At 40.3% G+C, this 23,028-nt stretch overlaps 1 protein-coding gene and 1 long non-coding RNA gene across 3 annotated transcripts in view; one reads left to right on the forward strand and one right to left on the reverse strand.

Annotated features, from left to right (window-relative positions):
- Window positions 1–23,028, reverse strand: part of LOC133558909 (uncharacterized) — a 96,037-nt gene that overhangs the window by 60,491 nt on the left and 12,518 nt on the right. The window lies entirely within an intron of this gene.
- The window catches only part of LOC133558908 (leucine-rich glioma-inactivated protein 1-like), a 47,081-nt gene that overhangs the window by 4,157 nt on the left and 19,896 nt on the right, over window positions 1–23,028 (forward strand). Inside the window, exons 3-5 of the mRNA XM_061910064.1 lie at window positions 8,614–8,685; window positions 8,765–8,836; window positions 19,008–19,079. Coding sequence (XP_061766048.1) covers window positions 8,614–8,685; window positions 8,765–8,836; window positions 19,008–19,079 — 216 coding nt within the window. The remainder of the gene's footprint in view (window positions 1–8,613; window positions 8,686–8,764; window positions 8,837–19,007; window positions 19,080–23,028) is intronic.

Genomic DNA, 23,028 nt, shown 5'->3' on the forward strand with positions numbered 1-23,028 from the left:
AAAAGTATGTCGTTTCAACGTCGTATTCGTGTTGGGAAATGACCAAAATTCAATGGTCGAATCAACGTCAGAACCCCACATTGATTAAATGTTGTTAAAAAGTATGTTGTTTCAACAATGTAATTGTCTTGGAGAAACTCAGTTGGAAAATTACCTAAATTCAATGGTCGAATGAACATCAGAACCCAACATTGATTAAACGTTGTCAAAAAGTATGTTGTTTCCATGTTATGTTGGAGTTGCTCAATGTCAGGACCTAATTTAACAAGTTCCTGAAGGTTATTTTAAGGTCTTGTGCCTGCTGGGATATTCTCTCTTATAAGGCAGAATTGATTGTGTAATGTATTTGAGAAAGCTATCTGTCGAAATCAGGGGTGTGGAACTTGCTTCCATTGGACCACGTTGCAGCTGTGGAACCACGTTCAGTATAATCGCCTCATGACATCATTACACAGGCGCACCTGCATTTGATTACATCTGGTGCCTAACCAACAAAGTGATTTATAACTGGCTTTGAAATCAAGGTCGAGCTGACAACATGATTTCAACAAGAATTTTGAGACCTGGGTTAGCTCGTTGCATCAAGAAACGCAGCAGTACCGACCCTTGCAAGATTAATACGTTCTGTGGCGGTGCTCTTAACTCAAAACACTTGTATCTCAAGTCAACATCGCCCATTGAAATGAATTGATATCAACTCAATTGGTGTATTTCCACCCTGAAAAACAGCACAATTTCAATCAATCAATGTTTATTTATGTAGCCCCAAATCACAAATGTCTCAAAGGACTGCACAAATCATTACGACTACAACATCCTCGGAAGAACCCACAAAAGGGCAAGGAAAACTCACACCCAGTGGGCAGGGAGAATTCACATCCAGTGGGACGCCAGTGACAATGCTGACTATGAGAAACCTTGGAGAGGACCTCAGATGTGGGCAACCCCCCCCCCCTCTAGGGGACCGAAAGCAATGGATGTCGAGCGGGTCTAACATGATACTGTGAAAGTTCAATCCATAGTGGCTCCAAGACAGCAGTGAGAGTCCCGTCCACAGGAAACCATCTCAAGCGGATCAGCAGCGTAGAGATGTCCCCAACCGATACAGGCGAGCGGTCCATCCTGGGTCCCGACGAGCAGTCCATCCTGGGTCTCGACTCTGGACAGTCAGTACTTCATCCATGGTCATCGGACCGGACCCCCTCCACAAGGGAGGGGGGGACATAGGAGAAAGAAAAGAAGCGGCAGATCAACTGGTCTAAAAAGGAGGTCTATTTAAAGGCTAGCGTATACAGATGAGTTTTAAGATGAGACTTAAATTTAAACATGCTACATGCCTTTTAAAAAGAAAAACAAACTTTGACTCTTCTAGCATATTCTCCGTCAAACTCACCATCCATGTTTTCATGGATAAATGTCCGCCGTTTAGATAGAACTTTAATAGCCGACGTATTCTGCTTCAGCATGGTGTAGCAGTGCAAGGATGAAACTTCCTCTCCATGTCAGCGACAAACTGTGTCATGTTTTTGATGATTTATTTTCTTTTATTCACTGAATATCATCTACTTCTTCTTCCACACTCACCTTCTTCTTCCACATGCTTGGAAAAACTAAGTTATGCCAGGTGTCAAACCCAAGGCCTGTGTGCTAGATCTGGCCCGCCACGTTATTTTATGTGGTCCGTGAAAGGCTGTACATAATATGCCTTAATAAAGTATGATATCTTTCAATCTATTATATCCATAATATGCATAATATCCATAATATGCCTTAATTAAGTACGATATCTTTCAATCTATCTGTCAAAGTTAGTTTGTGACGAACCCCAAGATGCAGAGAAGGAGGCAGGCATGGAGGGATAAAACATGATTTAATTAAAATAATAGAATAAGAACAAATAAAAAGGTACTAACAAGGGGGATAACAAACTAAAAGAGCTAGCATGGGAGCTAGAAGATAACGAACATTGCGTGGAAGCTAGCAGGTATCGAGCAGGAAACAGAAGTCGTACTTGTAATATGAAAACAAAACTGGGAGCAGGGAACAAAAGACAGTAAGCTACACAAAGCTACCAAATATAGCTTACCGCTACACTGCAACGACACGACACGACAAAAGCGACAATACATGACCATAATCCAGCACTGACTGGATGGGAAGACAGGTCTAAATAGGAGTGGGCTGATTGACACCAGGTGTGGCCAGGTGCCAATCAGCCGCAACTGAGGGGACACAGCACTCTGGGGGAAAGACAGGAAACCGACAAAATATGAGCGCTGACCGGAACTAAAGACAGGAAATACTACACACACAGAGGAAAAACTGAAACACAAACAAACTGTCAGGGGCATGCCTGACACTATCTCCATTTTGAGAGAAAAAAACATGTACTGCATGCAGTTGAATATCTTTTAAACTTTAAATATTATCTAAAATGGCTGCAAATATTTTATTATGATACATTCCACACATTTTTTTTTGTTGAAATAAAATATATACTTAAATACCTGCTTGACGTGTGATTTCGAACAAAGCTAAATTGTACACTGGAAAAATTACTGTTAATTTAAGGTAAAAAAAAACAAACTGCCAGCCCAGTCACCAGAAGAAAAAAAAATGCAAAATTGCCGTTATTCTATTTATACTGAAATGCTGTAAAAATAACAACCAGGGATTTTACAGTCAAACAAAAAATGGCAGCTCATTTGCCAGAATTTTACCGTAAGAAAAGTGTTTTTTTCATTTATAGAGATATGCTGTAAAAAAAAAAACATATTTTAAAGTAAAATTCTAGCGACTGAACTTCAAGTTTTTTACTGCAAAATCAGCAGATTTTTTAAAGTGTATGTTAGAAACACACTATATTGCCAAAAGTATTTGGCCACCCATTCAAAAGATTTCAATTTTTACTTACCAAACCGCCCCATGTGTGAGGTCTGTAAAAGTGTTCATGCGTATTTGTAAGCGCGATATATGTCGTAATGTAATGAAGCTATCATCGTTAGCATTAGCTAATATGCTACCACGTTGGTATAATTAGATTGCGATAGCGTTCTTTTTTTGTATTATTTCAGTTTTAGTAAATTCACCCAAACGTCACCGTGGAGTTATTGAGTCTGTTTAGCTGATTGAAGAGCTAGCTTCCACAGCTAGTGGTTCCGTGACCATGACTTGTGTTTTGTTTGATCGGCCGTTTTACTGCCATGTTACAGGCACTGTTTGGAAACAATTAAGGTATGTAAATAAGCATTTACAAAATCTCTCCTACCGGTTATAGTTCGGTGTGGTTAATACACTATATTGTAAAAAATATTTGGCCACCCATCCAAATGATGAGACTCTGGTGTCCTAATCACTTGGCCCGGCCACAGGTGAATAAAATCAAGCTCTTAGGCATGGAAACTGTTTCTACAAACATTTGGGAAAGCAAGTAATAATACATTTATACCAGGGCTGTCCAAAGTGCGACCCGGGGGCCATTTGCGGCCTACAGGTCATTTTTTAACGGCCCCACGACACATTTTAAAAATACTATGGGAAAAAATGTAAAACATAAAAAGTGGTATAAAAGAGCAATCAGGTGAAATGTAACAAGAACATGTTGCAATATTTACTCTAATAACCTAAACCTGCCATGCAGGCTGTTTCTTTCTTTAAAAAAAAATTGTGAATCAAAATCAATTATGAATTAAAGCTGCAAGCAGCGTTGGTCGGGTCCGCCGTTGGCCGCCGCCGCCGCCGCCATGCCCCGAGTCCCGATCTTAGTCAGACCTCCATAGAAGTTTTTGTTTCATCACTCTACGACATTCCTAACAGAATTTACAAGCAGTTGTATCAGTTTATTTTCCTAGGGGGCGCTAGAGCACAATTTTCATTTTTGGGGTTCGGTTTTTTATTGGATGGCAATTTTCACCAGTCCTGATGTGTGTGTAAAATTTGGTGAGTTTTGAAGCATGTTAAGGGGGTCAAATTATAGATTTGCGTTTCTGGATGTTGTTGATAAATGGCTTTCGCTTGGCATTGTATAGCTTTACTTTGCAATTTGAAGCATTTTAAGGGGGTCAAATTTCAGTTCAAAGAGGCAAAAAAGGCATATTTTGCGAAAAATTTGTTTTGAAGGGGTTTTTGCCAACTTCCTGTTGATTTTAGGTATAGAAGTGTTCATTGGAAATGTAGGTCTAAGTCAGACCTACATAGAGGTTTTTGTTTCATGTCTCTACGACATTCCTAACGGAAGTTACAAGCAGTCTGTTTTTTGTCTCTTCCTAGGGGGCGCTAGCGCGCAATTTTCATTTTCGGGGTTTAGTTGCTCAATAAGTTGGTCTGCCGCTCCATACCGATGTGTGTGTCAAATTTGGTGAGTTTTGAAGCATGTTAAGGGGGTCAAATTAGGGTGCGAATGTGCCAGCGCGCCTCTGTTTCCTCTTCCTAGGAGCAGTTTTTTCTGTGTTTTATTCAAAAATTGCAATAGAGCGCAATTTTGAGTTTTAAGGTTTGGTTTTTCCACTAGATCACAATTTCTGCCAGTCCTGATGTGTGTGCCAAGTTTGGTGAGTTTTGAAGCATTTTAAGGGGGTCAAATTAAAGCTCAAAGAGGCAAAAATAGCGTTTTTTGCGAAAATGTTGCTTTGAATGAGTTTTTGCAAAATTTCTGTTGATTTTGGGTATAGACCTTTTTAATTGGAAATGTAGGTCTTAGTCAGACCTACACAGAGGTTTTTGTTTGATGTCTCTACGACATTCCTAACGGAAGTTACAAGCAGTCTGTTTTTTGTCTCTTCCTAGGGGGCGCTAGCTTGCAATTTTAATGTTTGGGGTTTGGTTGCTTAATAAGTTGGTCTGCCGCTCCATACCGACATGTGTGTCAATTTTGGTGAGTTTTGAAGCATGTTAAGGGGGTCAAATTAGGGTGCGAAGGTGCGAGCGCGCCTTGGGTTGCTGTCCCCGAGCCCCACGGCAGGAGAAGCCTTGCTGCCACTAGTTAATGCATTGTGAAAGTAATGCAGTTGTTGTATTGAAGTGAAAATATCTAGCTCCCTGTAGATTTTTGCCAAAGTATGTTAATTATTCAAATGTAGGTCTAAGTCAGACCTACATAGTGGTTTTTGTTTCATGTCTCTACGACATTCCTAGTGGAAGTTACAAGCAGTTTTGTCTTTGTTTTCTTCCTAGGAGCAGTTTGTCTGTGTTGTATTCCTAGGGGGCGCTAGAGCACAATTTTGAGTTTTGGAGTTTGGTTTTTTTATCAGCTCGCAATTGTTGCCAGTCCTGATGTGTGTGCCAAGTTTGGTGAGTTTTGAAGAATTTTAAGGGGGTCAAATTACAGCTCAAAGAGGCAAAAATGACATTTTTTAGGAAACGTTGCGCAGGGGATCTTTGAAGGCGCGTAAAATCAAAACCTTATAACTTATCAAAACTTTGATCTATACTTTTAATCAGAAGGGTTCAAACTCTCTCCTGTGTGAGTTTGAAGCCGAAACGACAAACGCACTGGGAGGAGTATCGATTTGAAAAAGGTGACGGGTTTTTACAAAAATTTTATTTTGAAGGGGTAATTGCCAACTTCCTGTTGATTTTTTCTGCTAGCTGTCAATTATTAAAATGTAGGTCTAAGTGAGACCTACATAGAAGTTTTTGTTTCATGTCTTTCCGACATTCCTACCGGAAGTTACAAGCAGTTTTGTCTGTGTTTTCTTCCTAGAAGCAGTTTTTTCCGTGTTTCATTCAAAAAATTTTGTGGAGCGCAATTTTGAGTTTTATACATTTTTTTTTTCATTAAATCACAATTTCTGCCTGTCCTGATGTGTCTGCCAAGTTTGGTGAGTTTTGAAGCATTTTAAGGGGGTCAAATTACAGCTCAAAGAGGCAAAAATAGCATTTTTTGCGAAAATTTTGCTTTGAAAGGGTTTTGCAAAATTTCTGTTGAATTTTGCCCTAGAAAGTACAATTATGAAATCTAGGTCTAAGTCAGTTCTACATAGAGGATTTTGTTTCATGTCTCTACGACATTCCTAGCGGAAGTTACAAGCAGTCTGTTTTTTTTTTTTCCTAGGGGGCGCTAGAGCGCATTTTTGATTTTTGGGGTTTGGTTGCTTAATATGTTGTGGTGTCACGGTAGACCGATGTGTGTGTCAACTTTGGTGAGTTTTGAAGCATGTTAAGAGGGTGAAATTGGGGCGCGACGGTGCGGAAGAAAGAAAGAAAGAAAGAAAGAAAGAAAGAATAAAACGCAGCAGATTCAATAGGGTCCTTGCATGGCAAAGGACATGGATGTCCTTTGCCATTGCAGGGCGGACCCTAATTAAAGCTGCAAGCAGCGTTGGTCGGGTCCGCCTTTGGCTGCTGCCCCCGAGACCCACGGCCGGATAAGCGTTAGAAGACGCCTTGGAGCCACTATTTTGAGAATCTAATGCATTGTGAAAGTAATGCAGTTGTTGTATTGAAGTGAAAATATCAAACTTCCTGTTGATTTTTGCTAAAGTATGTTAATTATTAAAATGTAGGTCTAAGTGAGACCTACATAGTGTTTTTTGTTTCATGTCTCTCTGACATTCCTACCGGAAGTTACAAGCAGTTTTGTCTGTGTTTTCTTCCTAGGAGCAGTTTGTCTGTGTTGTATTCCTAGGGGGGCGGTAGAGCGCAATTTTGAGTTTTGAGGTTAGGTTTTTTTCATCAAATCGCAATTTTTGCCAGACCTGATGTGTGTGTCAAGTTTGGTGAGTTTAGAAGTATTTTAAGGGGGTCAAATAACAGCTCAAAGAGGCAAAAATTAAATTTTTTAGGAGACTTTGCACAGGGGTTCTTTGAAGGCGCGTAAAATCAAAACCTGAGAACTTATCAAAACTCTGTTCTATACTTTTAATCAGAAAGGTTCAATCCCTCTCCTGTGCGAGTTTGAAGCCAAAACAACAAACGCACTCAGAGGAGATCATGATTGAAGAAAGGTGACCGGTTTTTACAAAACTTTTGTTTTGAAGGGGGGATCGCAAACTTCCTGTTGATTTTTGTTGGGGGTTGTCAATCTATGAAATGTAGGTCTAAGCGAGACATACATAGAGGTTTTTGTTTCATGTCTCTCCGACATTCTTACCGGAAGTTACGAGCAGTTTTGTCTGTGTTTTCTTCCTAGGAGCAGTTTTTTCAGTGTTTTATTCAAAAATAGCGCTAGAGCGCAATTTTGAGTTTTGGGGTTTGGTTTTTTCATTAGATCGCAATATTCGCCAGTCCTTATGTGTGCGCCAAGTTTGGTGACTTTTGAAGCATTTAAAAGGGGTCAAATTACAGCGCAAAGAGGCAAAAATTGCATTTTTTGCGCAAATTTTATTTTGAAGGAGTTTTTGCCAACTTCCCGTAGATTTTTGCTGAAAGAAGCGAGTGTATGAAAATTGGGTCTAAGTCAGACCTACATAGGAGTTTTTGTTTCATGTCGCTATGACATTCCTAACAGAAGTTACATGCAGTTTTGTCCGTAATTTTTTCCTGGGGGGCGCTAGAGCGCAATTTTCATTTTGGGGGATTGGTTGCTTAATAACTTGGGAAGGTTTGCTATACCGACGTGTGTGTCAAATTTGGTGAGTTTTGAAGCATGTTAAGGGGGTCAAATTACAGCGCGTAGGTGCGGAATAATAATAAAACACAGCAGTTTTATTGACCAATTCAAGACTCCAATTTTTTCACATTAAATATTCCACTTTGAGATATTTTGGGGGCAAATGTTGCATATTTTGTGTTTTTTTTTTTCAAAGAAGGGCCTAAAACGAACAAACTAAAAAACGTATAATTGACGAATGCATTTGAAGTTGATCTCGACACCATTGTGTTAAAAGTAAAGAGTAAAAAAAATATATATTATTTATTTTTTAACACTTTAACGAGTAGGACCCATTTGGATCAGTGTGTTTTGTTTTTAAGTGTCATTGCAAAAAAAAAAAAAAATAGTGAATTAAAATCAATGGTGTTATGAGTTGTTGACCTTTTTATGGCTCCAATTATTATATAATCACAAATATTCTACTTAAAAAAATTATTGGGTGAAAATATTGCATATTTTGTGTTTTTTCCATAGAAAAAACATGGTTTTCTTTGACAAAAAGAGCATACAACTTAAATATTTAAAAATGTCATATTAACAGATAGACCTAATGTTGATCTAAAGATTTAAAACTTGAATAATAATAAAATGACACATTTTTAACATTTAATTTTTACCAAAACACTTTGGGGTCCCCGGGATCAAGCCTGTATATTTTTTATACATACATTGTATTGTTTTTTAAAATAAATGGCCCCCGCTTGCTTAGATTTTTCATTGTGGCCCTCAGTGGAAAAAGTTTGGACACCCCTGATTTAGACAATATATTCACACGTTTTCTGTCTTTAAATAACGTAGGACAATTGGATACATTTGACACCATGTTTTTGGACTGTATACCAACTTCTTTATTACCAACTAGACGAGGCTTTAAATTCCAGATGTCTATTTTTGACCAGTGTTGCATTGTTGTAACGAATGTAAACACGATGAATGTGGATTTGCAGCTAGAAAGCTTCCTGCAGTGTAGAATGTATGACTTCAAACAGCAGAATCCTAAACCGCGAGCTTTCTGTGTGCAGCCTCTTTACGGCCAATAACCTGGAAGCGATAAACGAGGACGCTTTCCTGGGTCTTCCTCATTTGGAGTATCTGTGAGTAGAGACCACACAAATATCCTCGAATCCTGTGTCATCGTCAATTTACTGAGATGTTTTTCTTTTCTCCTTGAAGGTTCATCGAAAACAACCAGATCAATTCCATATCGCCGTACGCTTTCCGTGGACTGAAAACCTTAGTGCACCTGTAAGTATGACAGCCCCCCAGTAAATGTACTTTTACAACATTCCATTGTGGATTCCATTGGGAGTTACTACACGTTAAGACATACTTTTGATATCATCCTGACGGTCCGTTTTTAGAATCTTATCTACAGTGGAGCAGTGGTTCTTAACCTTGTTGGAGGTACAGAACCCTACCACTTTCATACAGGCCAGGCCTGGGCAAATATTTGACTCAGGGGCCAAATTTAGAGAAAAAAATGTGTCTGGTGGCCGGTGTATCTCAAGAGCAGACACGTTGTGTAGACAGAAAAAGGAGAACGGATGCATTTTGGCCTAAAAACTAACAATAAAGATGAAGCTATAGCACTGAAACGCCCTCAGGAAGAGGCCCTTTAAGACATGGCTGGCTAACCGGCAGAAAAAAACCTCCATCTGCAGCATTTTAGCTATTTCTAAATCACTAATTGTCGCGTCCATGCTGAGAAATAAAGTAAGTTTCTTACAAATATCATCCCTGCAGGACGAGGAATAGCTAAACATGCTTCACTACACACCGTACCTCACCGGCGTTCGTCAATGTAAAAAAATGCCATGGGTGGATCTACACCAGACATCAATCAATCAATCAATGTTTACTTATATAGCCCTAAATCACTAGTGTCTCAAAGGGCTGCACAAACCACCACGACATCCTCGGTAGGCCCACATAAGGGCAAGGAAAACTCACACCCAGTGGGACGTCGGTGACAATGATGACTATGAGAACCTTGGAGAGGAGGAAAGCAATGGATGTCGAGCGGGTCTAACATGATACTGTGAAAGTTGAATCCACAATGGATCCAACACAGTCGCGAGAGTCCAGTCCAAAGCGGATCCAACACAGCAGCGAGAGTCCCGTTCACAGCGGAGCCAGCAGGAAACCATCCCAAGCGGAGGCGGATCAGCATCGCAGAGATGTCCCCAGCCGATACACAGGCAAGCAGTACATAGCCACCGGATCGGACCGGACCCCCTCGGACCGGACCCCCTCCACAAGGGAGAGTGGGACATAGAAGAAAAAGAAAAGAAACGGCAGATCAACTGGTCTAAAAAGGGAGTCTATTTAAAGGCTAGAGTATACAAATGAGTTTTAAGGTGAGACTTAAATGCTTCTACTGAGGTGGCATCTCGAACTGTTACCGGGAGGGCATTCCAGAGCACTGGAGCCCGAACGGAAAACGCTCTATAGCCCGCAGACTTTTTTTGGGCTTTGGGAATCACTAACAAGCCGGAGTCCTTTGAACGCAGATTTCTTGCCGGGACATATGGTACAATACAATCGGCAAGATAGGATGGAGCTAGACCGTGTAGTATTTTATACGTAAGTAGTAAAACCTTAAAGTCACATCTTAAGTGCACAGGAAGCCAGTGCAGGTGAGCCAGTATAGGTATATATGTATGTATATATGTATATAAAGGTATATACAGTATAGGTATATACGTATGTATATATGTATATAAAGGTATATACAGTACAGGTATATATGTATGTATATATGTATATAAAGGTATATATGTATGTATATATGTATATAAAGGTATATACAGTACAGGCGTAATGTGATCAAACTTTCTTGTTCTTGTCAAAAGTCTAGCAGCCGCATTTTGTACCAACTGTAATCTTTTAATGTAATGATATCAAGTACAAAAGCGTATCTAGTCGATACTACTATGATTACGTCACAAATTTTAAAGTTTATATTATGTTTATAAACTCAGGAAATATGCCCCTGGACACATTAGGACTGAATATGACCGATCCTGTAACTACTTGGTATCGGATCGATACCTAAATTTGCGGTATCATTCAAAACGTTTGTAAAGTATCCAAACAACAGAAGAATAAGTGACTATTACATTTTAACAGAAGTGTACATAGAACATTTTGAAACGGAAAATAAGCAGCTATTAAGAGTAAATGAAAAAGTGGATTAATAATCAATTTTTACAGCTTGTCCCTCATAATTTTGACAAAGTAATAGAATGAGAAATGACACAATATGTTACTGCATACGTCAGCAGACTAATTAGGAGCCTTTGTTTGCTTGCTTACTACTAAAAGACAAGTTGTCTAGTACGTTCACTATTTTATTTAAGGCCAAAATTGCAATACGAAACATAGGTTTGATGTAGCATACATTTTTTTGTTAAAATAAAGCCAATAATGACATTTTTTGTGGTCCCCCTTAATTTACAAAAGTATTGAAAAGTATTGAAATACATGTTGGTACCGGTACCAGAATATTTATAACCCCAGTACAGGGGTCGGCAACCCGCGGCTCTTTGGCCACCCTGATGTGGCTCGGCTGCATAATCGCCGAACACCCCGATTGTTTCGGGGGGTTTCCGGATTTTGTTGCCTCTCCCCGACATCACCCGGGGTTAACATTCTCCGATTTACACTCGGACTACAATATAGAGGGGGTGCCGTGATGGTTTTACTTTTAATGTCCTCTACAACATGTCGTAGCGCCCGCTTTTACACCATGCTATCTGCGTGCCGGACGCATGCATTTTGCTGCTTCTATCGTCACTCGTCATGTTCGAGATTGCAAGGCATACTTGGTCAACAGCCATATAGGTTACACTGAAGGTTGTGATACAAACAACCTTAACACTCTAACTAATATGTGCCACACCAAACAAGAATGACAAACACATTTCGGGAAAACATCCGCACTGTAACACATTATAAACGCAACATAACAGTTACCCAGAATCCCACGCATCCAGGACTCTTCTTGGTTAGATTATACACGCCGCTAGCACCAAACCCCACGCCCCCAACCCCGCCCACCTCAACCGACGCATGGGGTTTGGTGCTAGCGGGGTGTATAATATAGCCAAGATGAGTCCTGGATGCGTGGGATTCTGGGTAACTGTTACGTTGCGTTTATAATGTGTCACAGTGCGGATGTTTTCCCGGAATGTGTTTGTCATTCTTGTTTGGTGTGGCGCATATTAGTTAGAGTGTTAAGGTTGTTTGTATCACAACCTTCAGTGTAACCTGTATGGCTGTTGAGTATATGCCTCGCAGTCGTACGTGTATCTGCGGAAGCCACATACAACATGTTACTGGCAAGCTGTTTGTACAAGTTGTAAAAGGCGTCAAAGGCAATGGCTTCATAGCAGGCCCTCATTATTGTTAACTGAGTGGCCATCAGCAGATATTCGCAAGAATGGTTGCGGCTCTCATCGTCTTCTTAATTTTGGTAAACGGGTCAACATGGCTCTTTGAGTGGTAAAGGTTGTCGATCCCTGCCCTACTAGAATATATAAAAAAATTGTATTTTAGAATTTACACAGATTCAGCAGAAGTAGTCTTTTGAACCGCCATACTTGACATTTATCATGAATTGATTGACATGGACCCCGACTTAAACAAGTTCGGGTGTGTCAACACGTGGACTTTGGCGCGGTTTAATGTGCAAAGCGACTGGACTGGACAAGGCGTGAAGGTAAAGACATGATTTCATTTTAACACTAACAAATTACAAACAAAAGGCGTGCAGAAGGCGGAGAACAAACATGGCTAAGAAAATAAAAACTAGCACAAAGGCAGATCTGTGGACACAAAAAACGAAAACACTTACTTTGAAAAATGAGCATGGATAATGTCAGGGGTATCAAGAGTGTACCAAGAGTGAATCAAGGGTGATGTCGCCAGCCCGACTACCTGGCAACTACAGGCTTAACCTTCGTCTTGTGTTAAGGTCGGCACCGACCCGTTTTAGTTTTTAAATGCATAAAAACACCCCATACATTTATTTTTTTGCATCAAAGCTTTCTGACTTTGTCAGGAACCTCTTTGTCAACAAAATACAATTTTTAAATTTTTTTCACAAAATTATAAAATGCTCTGGTAGAAATTATACCGTTGGTGTTGTTAGGGTCGGTTTTGACCCAGTTATAAAAATAAGATGATAAAGCAATGATAAGAGCCAAAACTGAACACACTGACAGCCAGCTCATCTCCCAATCATGTGAGCTTTAGTGGAACCTCATTTTACCTTGTTATCCTGTACAAAAACAAACAAAAGACGGACACTAAAAGTGTCACTTTTTGCCACTCTGATTTTGTTTTTTTATTAGTTTTGGAACTAGTAATCTATTTCTCTTGGTTTCATTTGCTTGATTGGTTGTTGTTTGTTTGATGTTGTATTTCTGTTGCTGAAAAAAATACCTTTTAGCCTTTTTCTTGAAGTAAATATATATGGGTCGAAATTGACCCGTAACACCATAGATGTTACTATAGTTAAAATTCTTAAAATGAAAAAATAAATAAAACACATTTATTTAAGAGATGTGTTCTAATACCCCTTAGTATTAGTTAGGTAACACAACAACCTTTTTTTTAATGTATATGATTCTCTTGAGGTTCGTTTTACCATTTTTAAAAATTGAAATCGAGGGGTATACTGACAAAAAAAGGCCCAATGGCCCAAACCAAAAATATTAAAACCAATATTTTCAAGGATAAGGAAGCCTAACCAGGTAACCAAGAGATGAGAAACAAATTGGATGATAGATCATTGTTTTTAGTGTATTTTACAGCTGATTTAAGACATGGGTCAAAACCGACCCGTTAACATAAGAGATGGTAACAGAAAGCTAACACAAGAGGAAGGTTAAATAATGGTGAACTAATTGGTCATCGTGGTGACAAAACAAACAAGAGTGCTCAAATAGTCCAAAACCCAGACAGAACATAACTAAACGGGCGGCATAGCTTGGTTGGTAGAGTGGCCGTGCCAGCAACTTGAGGGTTGCAGGTTCGATTCCCGCTTGTGCCATCCTAGTTACTACCGTTGTGTCCTTGGGCAAGACACTTTACCCACCTGCTCCCAGTGCCACCCACACTGGTTTAAATGTCACTTAGATATTGGGTTTCACTATGTAAAGCGCTTTGAGTCACTAGAGAAAAACGCTATATAAATATAATTCACTTCACTAAACAAAACGTGACCACAGAACATGACAGGGTTTGTACCATTTAGTGCTCAATTGTACAGAATATGTACTGTACTGTGCAATCTACTAATAAAAGGCTCAATCAAACTCAATCAATCAAATTCATATTAAACTACGACAAAGAATATTATTTCAGATGCCGTTTTAAACATGACAGCTTTTGGTGATCCACCTTCCCTTGCTTGGTCCAGTCTTTTACTGCGCTGCCACTTAACTAAGGAGGCACTAGCGCATGAATTATACGACATGAGCGTCTGCGTTAAAACGGGAATGGATGTATGGCCACTTCACACAAGCTGCTTCTATTCGCCTACATTTTTTATTCTCGGTTCCTATCAATAATGCAATGCTCATGCTGGTGGAATTAAGTGTTCCCTCGTTATAGAACACCATCTGCTCTGCGCGGTGCAGGCAGTCTGGCAAAGTTACTGTATCTTGGTGCAGGTTTGCACTTGCTGCACGGCTGTAAGACCACGCCAATACCAATACTGTTCATAACGTCATTTATTGTTACTTTTATTTATATTGATACTTTTATTTTTTGAGCTTATGTTGTATTTTCCCTTTGTATATCCATCCATCCATTTTCTACCGCTTATTCCCTTTCGGGGTCGCGGGGGGCGCTGGCGCCTATCTCAGCTACAATCGGGCGGAAGGCGGGGTACACCCTGGACAAGTCGCCACCTCATCGCAGGGCCAACACAGATAGACAGACAACATTCACACACTAGGGACCATTTAGTGTTGCCAATCAACCTATCCCCAGGTGCATGTCTTTGGAAGTGGGAGGAAGCCGGAGTACCCGGAGGGAACCCACGCAGTCACGGGGAGAACATGCAAACGCCACACAGAAAGATCCCGAGCCTGGATTTGAACCCAGGACTGCAGGACCTTCGTATTGTGAGGCAGACGCACTAACCCCTCTGCCACCGTGAAGCCTTCCTTTGTATAACGTTTGGTAATGCATGTATTATTTGTATTTTTATTTTGTATGCTCCTATATCAGGGGTCTCAAACACGCGGCCCGCGAGACCTCATTTTGTGGCCCCCACCTTATTATGAAAGTTTAATGTTATTGCGGCCTGCAAGCTTCATATGAATGGCGCTTGACAGCGTCGTGTGCGGAGGTTCATACGCTAGCTGTATGAACATTGGCATAATTATGCCTCGTTTGTCGGTATATTTGAGCTCATTTAATATCCTTTACTTTTACCCTTTTTGTATATCATTTAGTTTTGCATGTCCCTTGACACATTATCTGTATGTAAGGTGAAGGAATCTACCAATCACGGTGCGGTATATGGCTCTCGAGGGCCGAACATTGACGTCACTTGAGTGATGCAAGAAGAGAAACGTTTTGCCGCTTTTCCACTAGACTCGCACGCGCTCTTCTTTCCTCACTCGCCCGATTCCTGACGATTCTCGATTCCGATTGTTCTTGTACCATCAATGTGTTTGACAGGTAGTCCCTGGAAGGTGGTATGTATTTGAGGTTGAGAGTTTTCACCATATGCCTGCAAACATAAACAAACATGTAATGTTGCTGTTACTGTTTAGCCAAGTATCAATTATCTAAGCTCTAACGCAGGGGTCGGGAACCTTTTTGGCTGAGGGAGCCAAAAAGCCAAATATTTTAAAATATATTTCCGTAAGAGCCATATAATATTTTTTTTTAACACTGAACACAACTAAACGCGTGCATTTTTAAGTAAGACCAACATTTCTAGAGTATAATAGGTCTCTTATTCTTTGTAATAACAAAGCTCATGACCATAGGTGAGGATGGGAACGTAGATCGACCGGTAAATTGAGAGCTTTGCCTTCCGGCTCAGCTCCTTCTTCACCACAACGGATCGGTACAACGTCCGCATTACTGAAGACGCCGCACCGATCCGCCTGTCGATCTCACCATCCACTCTTCCCTCACTCGTGAACAAGACTCCTAGGTACTTGGGGCAGTGTCTCCTCCCCAACCCGGAGATGGCATTCCACCCTTTTCCGGGCGAGAACCAGTTTGTTTGCATGTAAAATCTTTCACTCCTTCTTTGTCTCATTTTGTCCACCAAAAGTTTTATGCTGTGCGTGACTACACAAAGGTGCGCTTTGTTGATGTTATTGACTTGTTGGAGTGCTAATCAGGCATATTTGGTCAGTGCATGACTGCAAGCTAATCAATGCTAACATGCTATTTACGCTAGCTGTAAGAACATTGGCATAATTATGCCTCGTTTGTCGGTATATTTGAGCTCATTTAATATCCTTTACTTTTACCCTTTTTGTATATAATTTAGTTTTGCATGTCCCATGACACATTATGTATGTAAGGTGAAGGAATCTACCAATCACGGTGTGGTGGTATATGGCTCTCGAGGGCCGAACATTGACGTCACTTGAGTGATGCAAGAAGAGAAACGTTTTGCCGCTTTTCCACTAGACTCGCACGCGCTCTTCTTTCCTCACTCGCCCGTAGGGTTGGGTATCGTTTGAATTCGAACATTTCCGATTCTGATTCCTGACGATTCTCGATTCCGATTGTTCTTGTACCATCAATGTGTTTGACAGGTAGTCCCTGGAAGGTGGTATGTATTTGGGGTTGAGAGTTTTCACCATATGCCTGCAAACATAAACAAACATGTTATGTTGCTGTTACTGTTTAGCCAAGTATCAATTATCTAAGCTCTAACGCAGGGGTCGGGAACCTTTTTGGCTGAGGGAGCCAAAAAGCCAAATATTTTAAAATATATTTCCGTAAGAGCCATATAATATTTTTTTTTAACACTGAACACAACTAAACGCGTGCATTTTTAAGTAAGACCAACATTTCTAGAGTATAATAGGTCTCTTATTCTTTGTAATAACAAAGCTCATGACCGTAGGTGAGGATGGGAACGTAGATCGACCGGTAAATTGAGAGCTTTGTCTTCCGGCTCAGCTCCTTCTTCACCACAACGGATCGGTACAACGTCCGCATTACTGAAGACGCCGCACCGATCCGCCTGTCGATCTCACGATCCACTCTTCCCTCACTGGTGAACAAGACTCCTAGGTACTTGGGGCAGTGTCTCCTCCCCAACCCGGAGATGGCATTCCACCCTTTTCCGGGCGAGAACCAGTTTGTTTGCATGTAAAATCTTCCACTCCTTCTTTGTCTCATTTTGTCCACCAAAAGTTTTATGCTGTGCGTGACTACACAAAGGTGCGCTTTGTTGATGTTATTGACTTGTTGGAGTGCTCATCAGGCATATTTGGTCAGTGCATGACTGCAAGCAAATCAATGCTAACATGCTATTTACGCTAGCTGTAAGAACATTGGCATAATTATGCCTCGTTTGTCGGTATATTTGAGCTCATTTGATATCCTTTACTTTTACCCTTTTTGTATATCATTTAGTTTTGCATGTCTCATGACACATTATGTATGTAAGGTGAAGGAATCTACCAATCACGGTGCGGTATATGGCTCTCGAGGGCCGAACATTGACGTCACTTGAGTGATGCAAGAAGAGAAACGTTTTGCCGCTTTTCCACTAGACCCGCACGCGCTCTTCTTTCCTCACTCGCCCGTAGGGTTGGGTATCGTTTGAATTCGAACATTTCCGATTCTGATTCCTGACGATTCTCGATTCCGATTGTTCTTGTACCATCAATGTGTTTGACAGGTAGTCCCTGGAAGGTGGTATGTATTTGAGGTTGAGAGTTTTCACCATATGCCTGCAAACATAAACAAACATGTTATGTTGCTGTTACTGTTTAGCCAAGTATCAATTATTTAAGCTATAACGCAGGGGTCGGGAACCTTTTTGGCTGAGGGAGCCAAAAAGCCAAATATTTTAAAATATATTTCCGTAAGAGCCATATAATATTTTTTTTTAACACTGAACACAACTAAACGCGTGCATTTTTAAGTAAGACCAACATTTCTAGAGTATAATAGGTCTCTTATTCTTTGTAATAACAAAGCTCATGACCATAGGTGAGGATGGGAACGTAGATCGACCGGTAAATTGAGAGCTTTGCCTTCCGGCTCAGCTCCTTCTTCACCACAACGGATCGATACAACGTCCGCATTACTGAAAACGCCGCACCGATCCGCCTGTCGATCTCACGATCCACTCTTCCCTCACTGGTGAACAAGACTCCTAGGTACTTGGGGCAGTGTCTCCTCCCCAACCCGGAGATGGCATTCCACCCTTTTCCGGGCGAGAACCAGTTTGTTTGCATGTAAAATCTTCCACTCCTTCTTTGTCTCATTTTGTCCACCAAAAGTTTTATGCTGTGCGTGACTACACAAAGGTGCGCTTTGTTGATGTTATTGACTTGTTGGAGTGCTAATCAGGCATATTTGGTCAGTGCATGACTGCAAGCTAATCAATGCTAACATGCTATTTACGCTAGCTGTAAGAACATTAGCATAATTATGCCTCGTTTGTCGGTAGATTTGAGCTCATTTGATATCCTTTACTTTTACCCTTTTTGTATATAATTTAGTTTTGCATGTCTCATGACACATTATCTGTATGTAAATCGGCTGCATTTCAGAGGGTTGTTTGTGTGCCATGTTGTTCCAGACCACAGGAAACATTACCGAGCTTGCCAAAGATTGTAATAAATCTATTAAAAGAAACCAGCCTACCGTTTCCTTTAACTTGGACACACACATTTATACCTTTGGCCATTAAAATCCAGCAATTTCCAGGAGTTATCTCACCTTCTGAGTAGGCTCTGATTTACTAATAGTTTCTAATGTTTTAAAAATGTGTAGAATAAAAATTACACAATATTTGCGTAAATAGTAATTTTGATAGTAGGCTATTATAGCTAATAGAGACACTTACATCATGTGTTGCCTTCATTATAAGACTTACACACGGCTTTTCATTTTTTGCGGCTCAAGATGGATTTTTTCATTTTTATTTCTGGTCTTTCAACGTTTTTAGTTGCCGACCCTTGCACTGGAAGAAGATTTAGCTCTAAAAAAAAATATGTTTTTCTGTGAAAGGCGCCATCAGCAACGTTCCTGCTGTAGTTCTGCTCCATGTGTCCTCAGAGATAAACACCAACCGAAAACATCTGCATTAGGTGTTGTTATTATGTAACCTAGCATGTTTATCATTAACCAAGGGGAAAAAAAGAGGAGGCGTCTGATGACGAATGTGCTTTTTTGTTTTTTTTTTGTTTTACAGGAGTTTGGCCTATAATAATCTGGAGACTCTCCCCAAAGATTTGTTCAAGGGTCTCGAGGCTCTCACAAAAGTGTAAGTACGCCTTTTTTTTTTTTTTTACACACGCGTAATTTGCATAACGCGTGTTACGTAACGGAAAAAAATATCCAAACAGGAACAATGAGTTTCTTGTACAGTCGCCTGGATATCTTTAGTTCACTGCATCATTATTCCACTCCAGCCGAGGCACCAAAAGAGTGTGGGCGGCTGGCACATTTCACACCATTAAAATTGCACGAGGGGGGGTCTGGGGTTGGAATTAATCAGCGACTGAAGATGTCTGCGTCTCCGCAATAGTTTCTCTTGAATTTTAATGAGCGTACACATTTTTTCCACCATCGGAAAACTATTCCAGGAGTCAAACTGTCACAGTTATAAAACCTTTTAATAACTGTACGCTACAGGCATGTTTTAAGCATGAGACGCAGTCGATACAATCTGGGATAAATGAATGATCAATTATAAAACAAGTTGGACGTTCTGAACTCATGTTTCTAGGCCGGAGTCGTAGAATAATGCTGCCTTAACATGGAAGTAGCCAAACGTTCCATAGCTGATCCATGCAGCCAAATAGTGCACTCCGTTTTGCCTCAATGGCATCAATAATTATTTACAAGCAATTAATCAATTATGTCCATCCGTTTTGTAACATTTTCACATCATTATTTAACCTCTTAAGAACCAAGCTGTTTGTTTGCATGCTTATTTTTATTTCTCTTTGCTATTTGTCCTTATTGGACCCTAATTAGAATAAAAAACTAAGAATCATCTTTTTTAAATGATGTACTTTGTCCATAAGTAACAATTTCAGGTTTAGTGACATGCTAATTCTTATTTTTACACTTTTTTTTAACCAAAATCCATTGTATGTTATACTCTTCTGACACTACCAGATGGCAGTATAAGTGTCCACATAAGTGGCCATAAAACCCCAATTCAGTAGTGTACACAATTTTGGAAACAAGAGCTAAAAGGTGCTGTCCACGCATGTGGCCACCCAGGCCTTTAGAGGGTAAGTAAAAGGGGAACTGTACTTTTTTTTAAAATTTTGCCTGTCCTCCACACGCACGCACGCGCAAACACACACACACACACACACACACACACACACACACACATACCTCTGTTCTGTGCATTCAAAATAGTAACACAAATTGAGCTGTTTGACCACAATACCAAGCAGTATATTTAGAGGAGAATAGGTGAGGCCTTTAAGTTCAAGTTCAAGTTAAAGTACCAATGGTTGTCACACACATTAGGTGTGGTGAAATTTGTCCTCTGCATTTGACCCATCCCCTTGATCACCTCCTGGGAGGTGAGGGGAGCAGTGGGCCCGGGAATCATTTATGGTGATTTAACCCCCAATTCCAACCCTTGATACTGAGTGCCAAGCAGGGAGGCAATGGGTCCCATTTTTTTATAGTCTTTGGTATGACTCGGCCGGGGTTTGAACTCCCAACCTATCAATCTCAGGGCGGACACTCTAACTATTAGGTGACTGAGTAAGGTTTAATCCCAAGAACACCATAACTACCGTCAAGCATGGTGGTAGTAGTATTATGATCTGGGGTTGTTCTGCTGCTAATGGAACTGGTGCTTTACAGAGAGTAAATGGGACAATGAAAAAGGAGGATTACCTCCAAATTCTTCAGGACAAGCTAAAATCATCAGCACGGAGGTTGGGTCTTGGGCGCAGTTGGGTGTTCCAACAGGACAATGACCCCAAACACACGTCAAAAGTGCTAAAGGAATGGCTAAATCAGGCGAGGTTTTAGAATGGCCTTCCCAATGTTCTGACTTAAACGTCTGGACAATGCTGAAGAAACAAGTCCATGTCAGAACACCAACACATTTGGCGGAACTGCACCAATTTTGCCAAGAGGAGTGGTCATAAATTCAACCAGAAGCTTGTGGTTTGCTACCAAAAGTGTCTTATTGTAGTGAAACTTGCCAAGGGACATGTAAGCAAATATTAACATTGCTGTATGTATACTTTTGACCCAGCAGATTTGCTCACATTTTCAGTAAACTCATAATAAATTTATAAAAGAACCAAACCTTATTAATGTTTTTTGTGACCAACAAGTATGTGCTCCAATCATTCCATCACAAAAAAATAAGAGTTGTAGAAATGATTGGAAACTCAAGACAGCCATGACATTATGTTCTTTACAAGTCAACTTTTGACCACGACTGTCGCTGATACCCTCTAAAGCGGGGGTCGGCAACCCGCCGCTCTTTAGCGCCGCCCTAGTGGCTCTCTGGAACTTTTTCAAAAATGTATGAAAAATGGAAAAAAGATAAGGGGGAAAAAACATATGTTTTGTTTAAATATGGTCTCTGTAGGAGAACAAACATGACACAAACCTCCCTAATTGTTATAAAGCACACTGTTTGTATTAAACATGCTTCACTGATTCGAGTATTTGGTGAGAGCTGTTTTGTCCTACTAATTTTGGCGGTCTTTGAACTCACCGTAGTTTGTTTACATGTATAACTTTCTTCGACTTTCTAGGACGTGATTTATGCCACTTCTTTTGCTGTCTCATTTTGTCTACCAAACTTTTAACGTTGTGCATGAATGCACAAAGTAAGTTTTGTTGATGTTATTGACTTGTGTGGAGTGCTAATCAGACATATTTGGTCACTGCTAATCGATGCTAACATGCTATTTAAGCTATTTATATGTACATATTGCATCATTATGCCTCATTTGTAGCTATATTTGAGCTCATTTAGTTTCTTTTAAGTCCTCTTAATTAGGGTCCTTGGCCCATGGCAAAGGACTCCTGTGGAGTCCTTTGCCATGGGCCAAGGACCCTATTGAAACTGCTGTGTTTTATTATTATTCCGCACCTACGCGCTGTAATTTGACCCCCTTAACATGCTTCAAAACTCACCAAACTTGACACACACGTCGGTATAGCAAACCTTCCCAACATATTAAGCAACCAATCCCCCAAAATGAAAATTGCACTCTAGCGCCCCCTAGGAAAAAATTACAGACAAAACTGCATGTAACTTCTGTTAGGAATGTCATAGCGACATGAAACAAAAACTCCTATGTAGGTCTGACTTAGACCCAATTTTCATACACTCACTTCTTTCAGCAAAAATCTACAGGAAGTTGGCAAAAACCCCTTCAAAATAAAATTTTCGCAAAAAATACTATTTTTGCCTCTTTGCGCTGTAATTTGACCCCTTTAAAATGATTCAAAAGTCACCAAACTTGGCGCACACATAAGGACTGGCGAATATTGCGATCTAATGAAAAAACAAAACCCCAAAACTAAAAATTGCGCTCTAGCGCTATTTTTGAATAAAACGCTGAAAAAACTGCTCCATGGAAGAAAACACGGACAAAATTGCTTGGAACTTCCGGTAAGAATGTCGGAGGGACATGAAACAAAAGCTTCCATGTAGGTCTCGCTTAGACCTACATTTCATAGATTGACAACCCCCAACAAAAATCAACAGGAAGTTTGCAATCCCCCCTTCAAAACAAAAGTTTTGTAAAAACCGGTCACCTTTCTTCAAACATTATCTCCTCTGAGTGCGTTTGTTGTTTTGGCTTCAAACTCGCACAGGAGAGAGATTGAACCCTTCTGATTAAAAGTATAGAACAGAGTTTTGATAAGTTCTCAAGTTTTGATTTTACACGCCTTCAAAGAACCCCTGTGCAAAGTCTCCTAAAAAATGTCATTTTTGCCTCTTTGAGCTGTTATTCGACCCCCTTAAAATGCTTCTAAACTCACCAAACTTGACACACACATCAGGTCTGGCAAAAATTGCGATCTGATGAAAAAACCTAACCTCAAAACTCAAAATTGCGCTCTACCGCCCCCCTAGGAATACAACACGGACAAACTGCTCCTAGGAAGAAAACACAGACAAAACTGCTTGTAACTTCCGGTAGGAATGTCAGAGAGACATGAAACAAAAAACACTATGTAGGTCTCACTTAGACCTACATTTTAATAAT

The sequence above is a fragment of the Nerophis ophidion genome, linkage group LG09 (assembly GCF_033978795.1).
Source record: "Nerophis ophidion isolate RoL-2023_Sa linkage group LG09, RoL_Noph_v1.0, whole genome shotgun sequence".
Taxonomy (NCBI): Eukaryota; Metazoa; Chordata; class Actinopteri; order Syngnathiformes; family Syngnathidae; genus Nerophis; species Nerophis ophidion.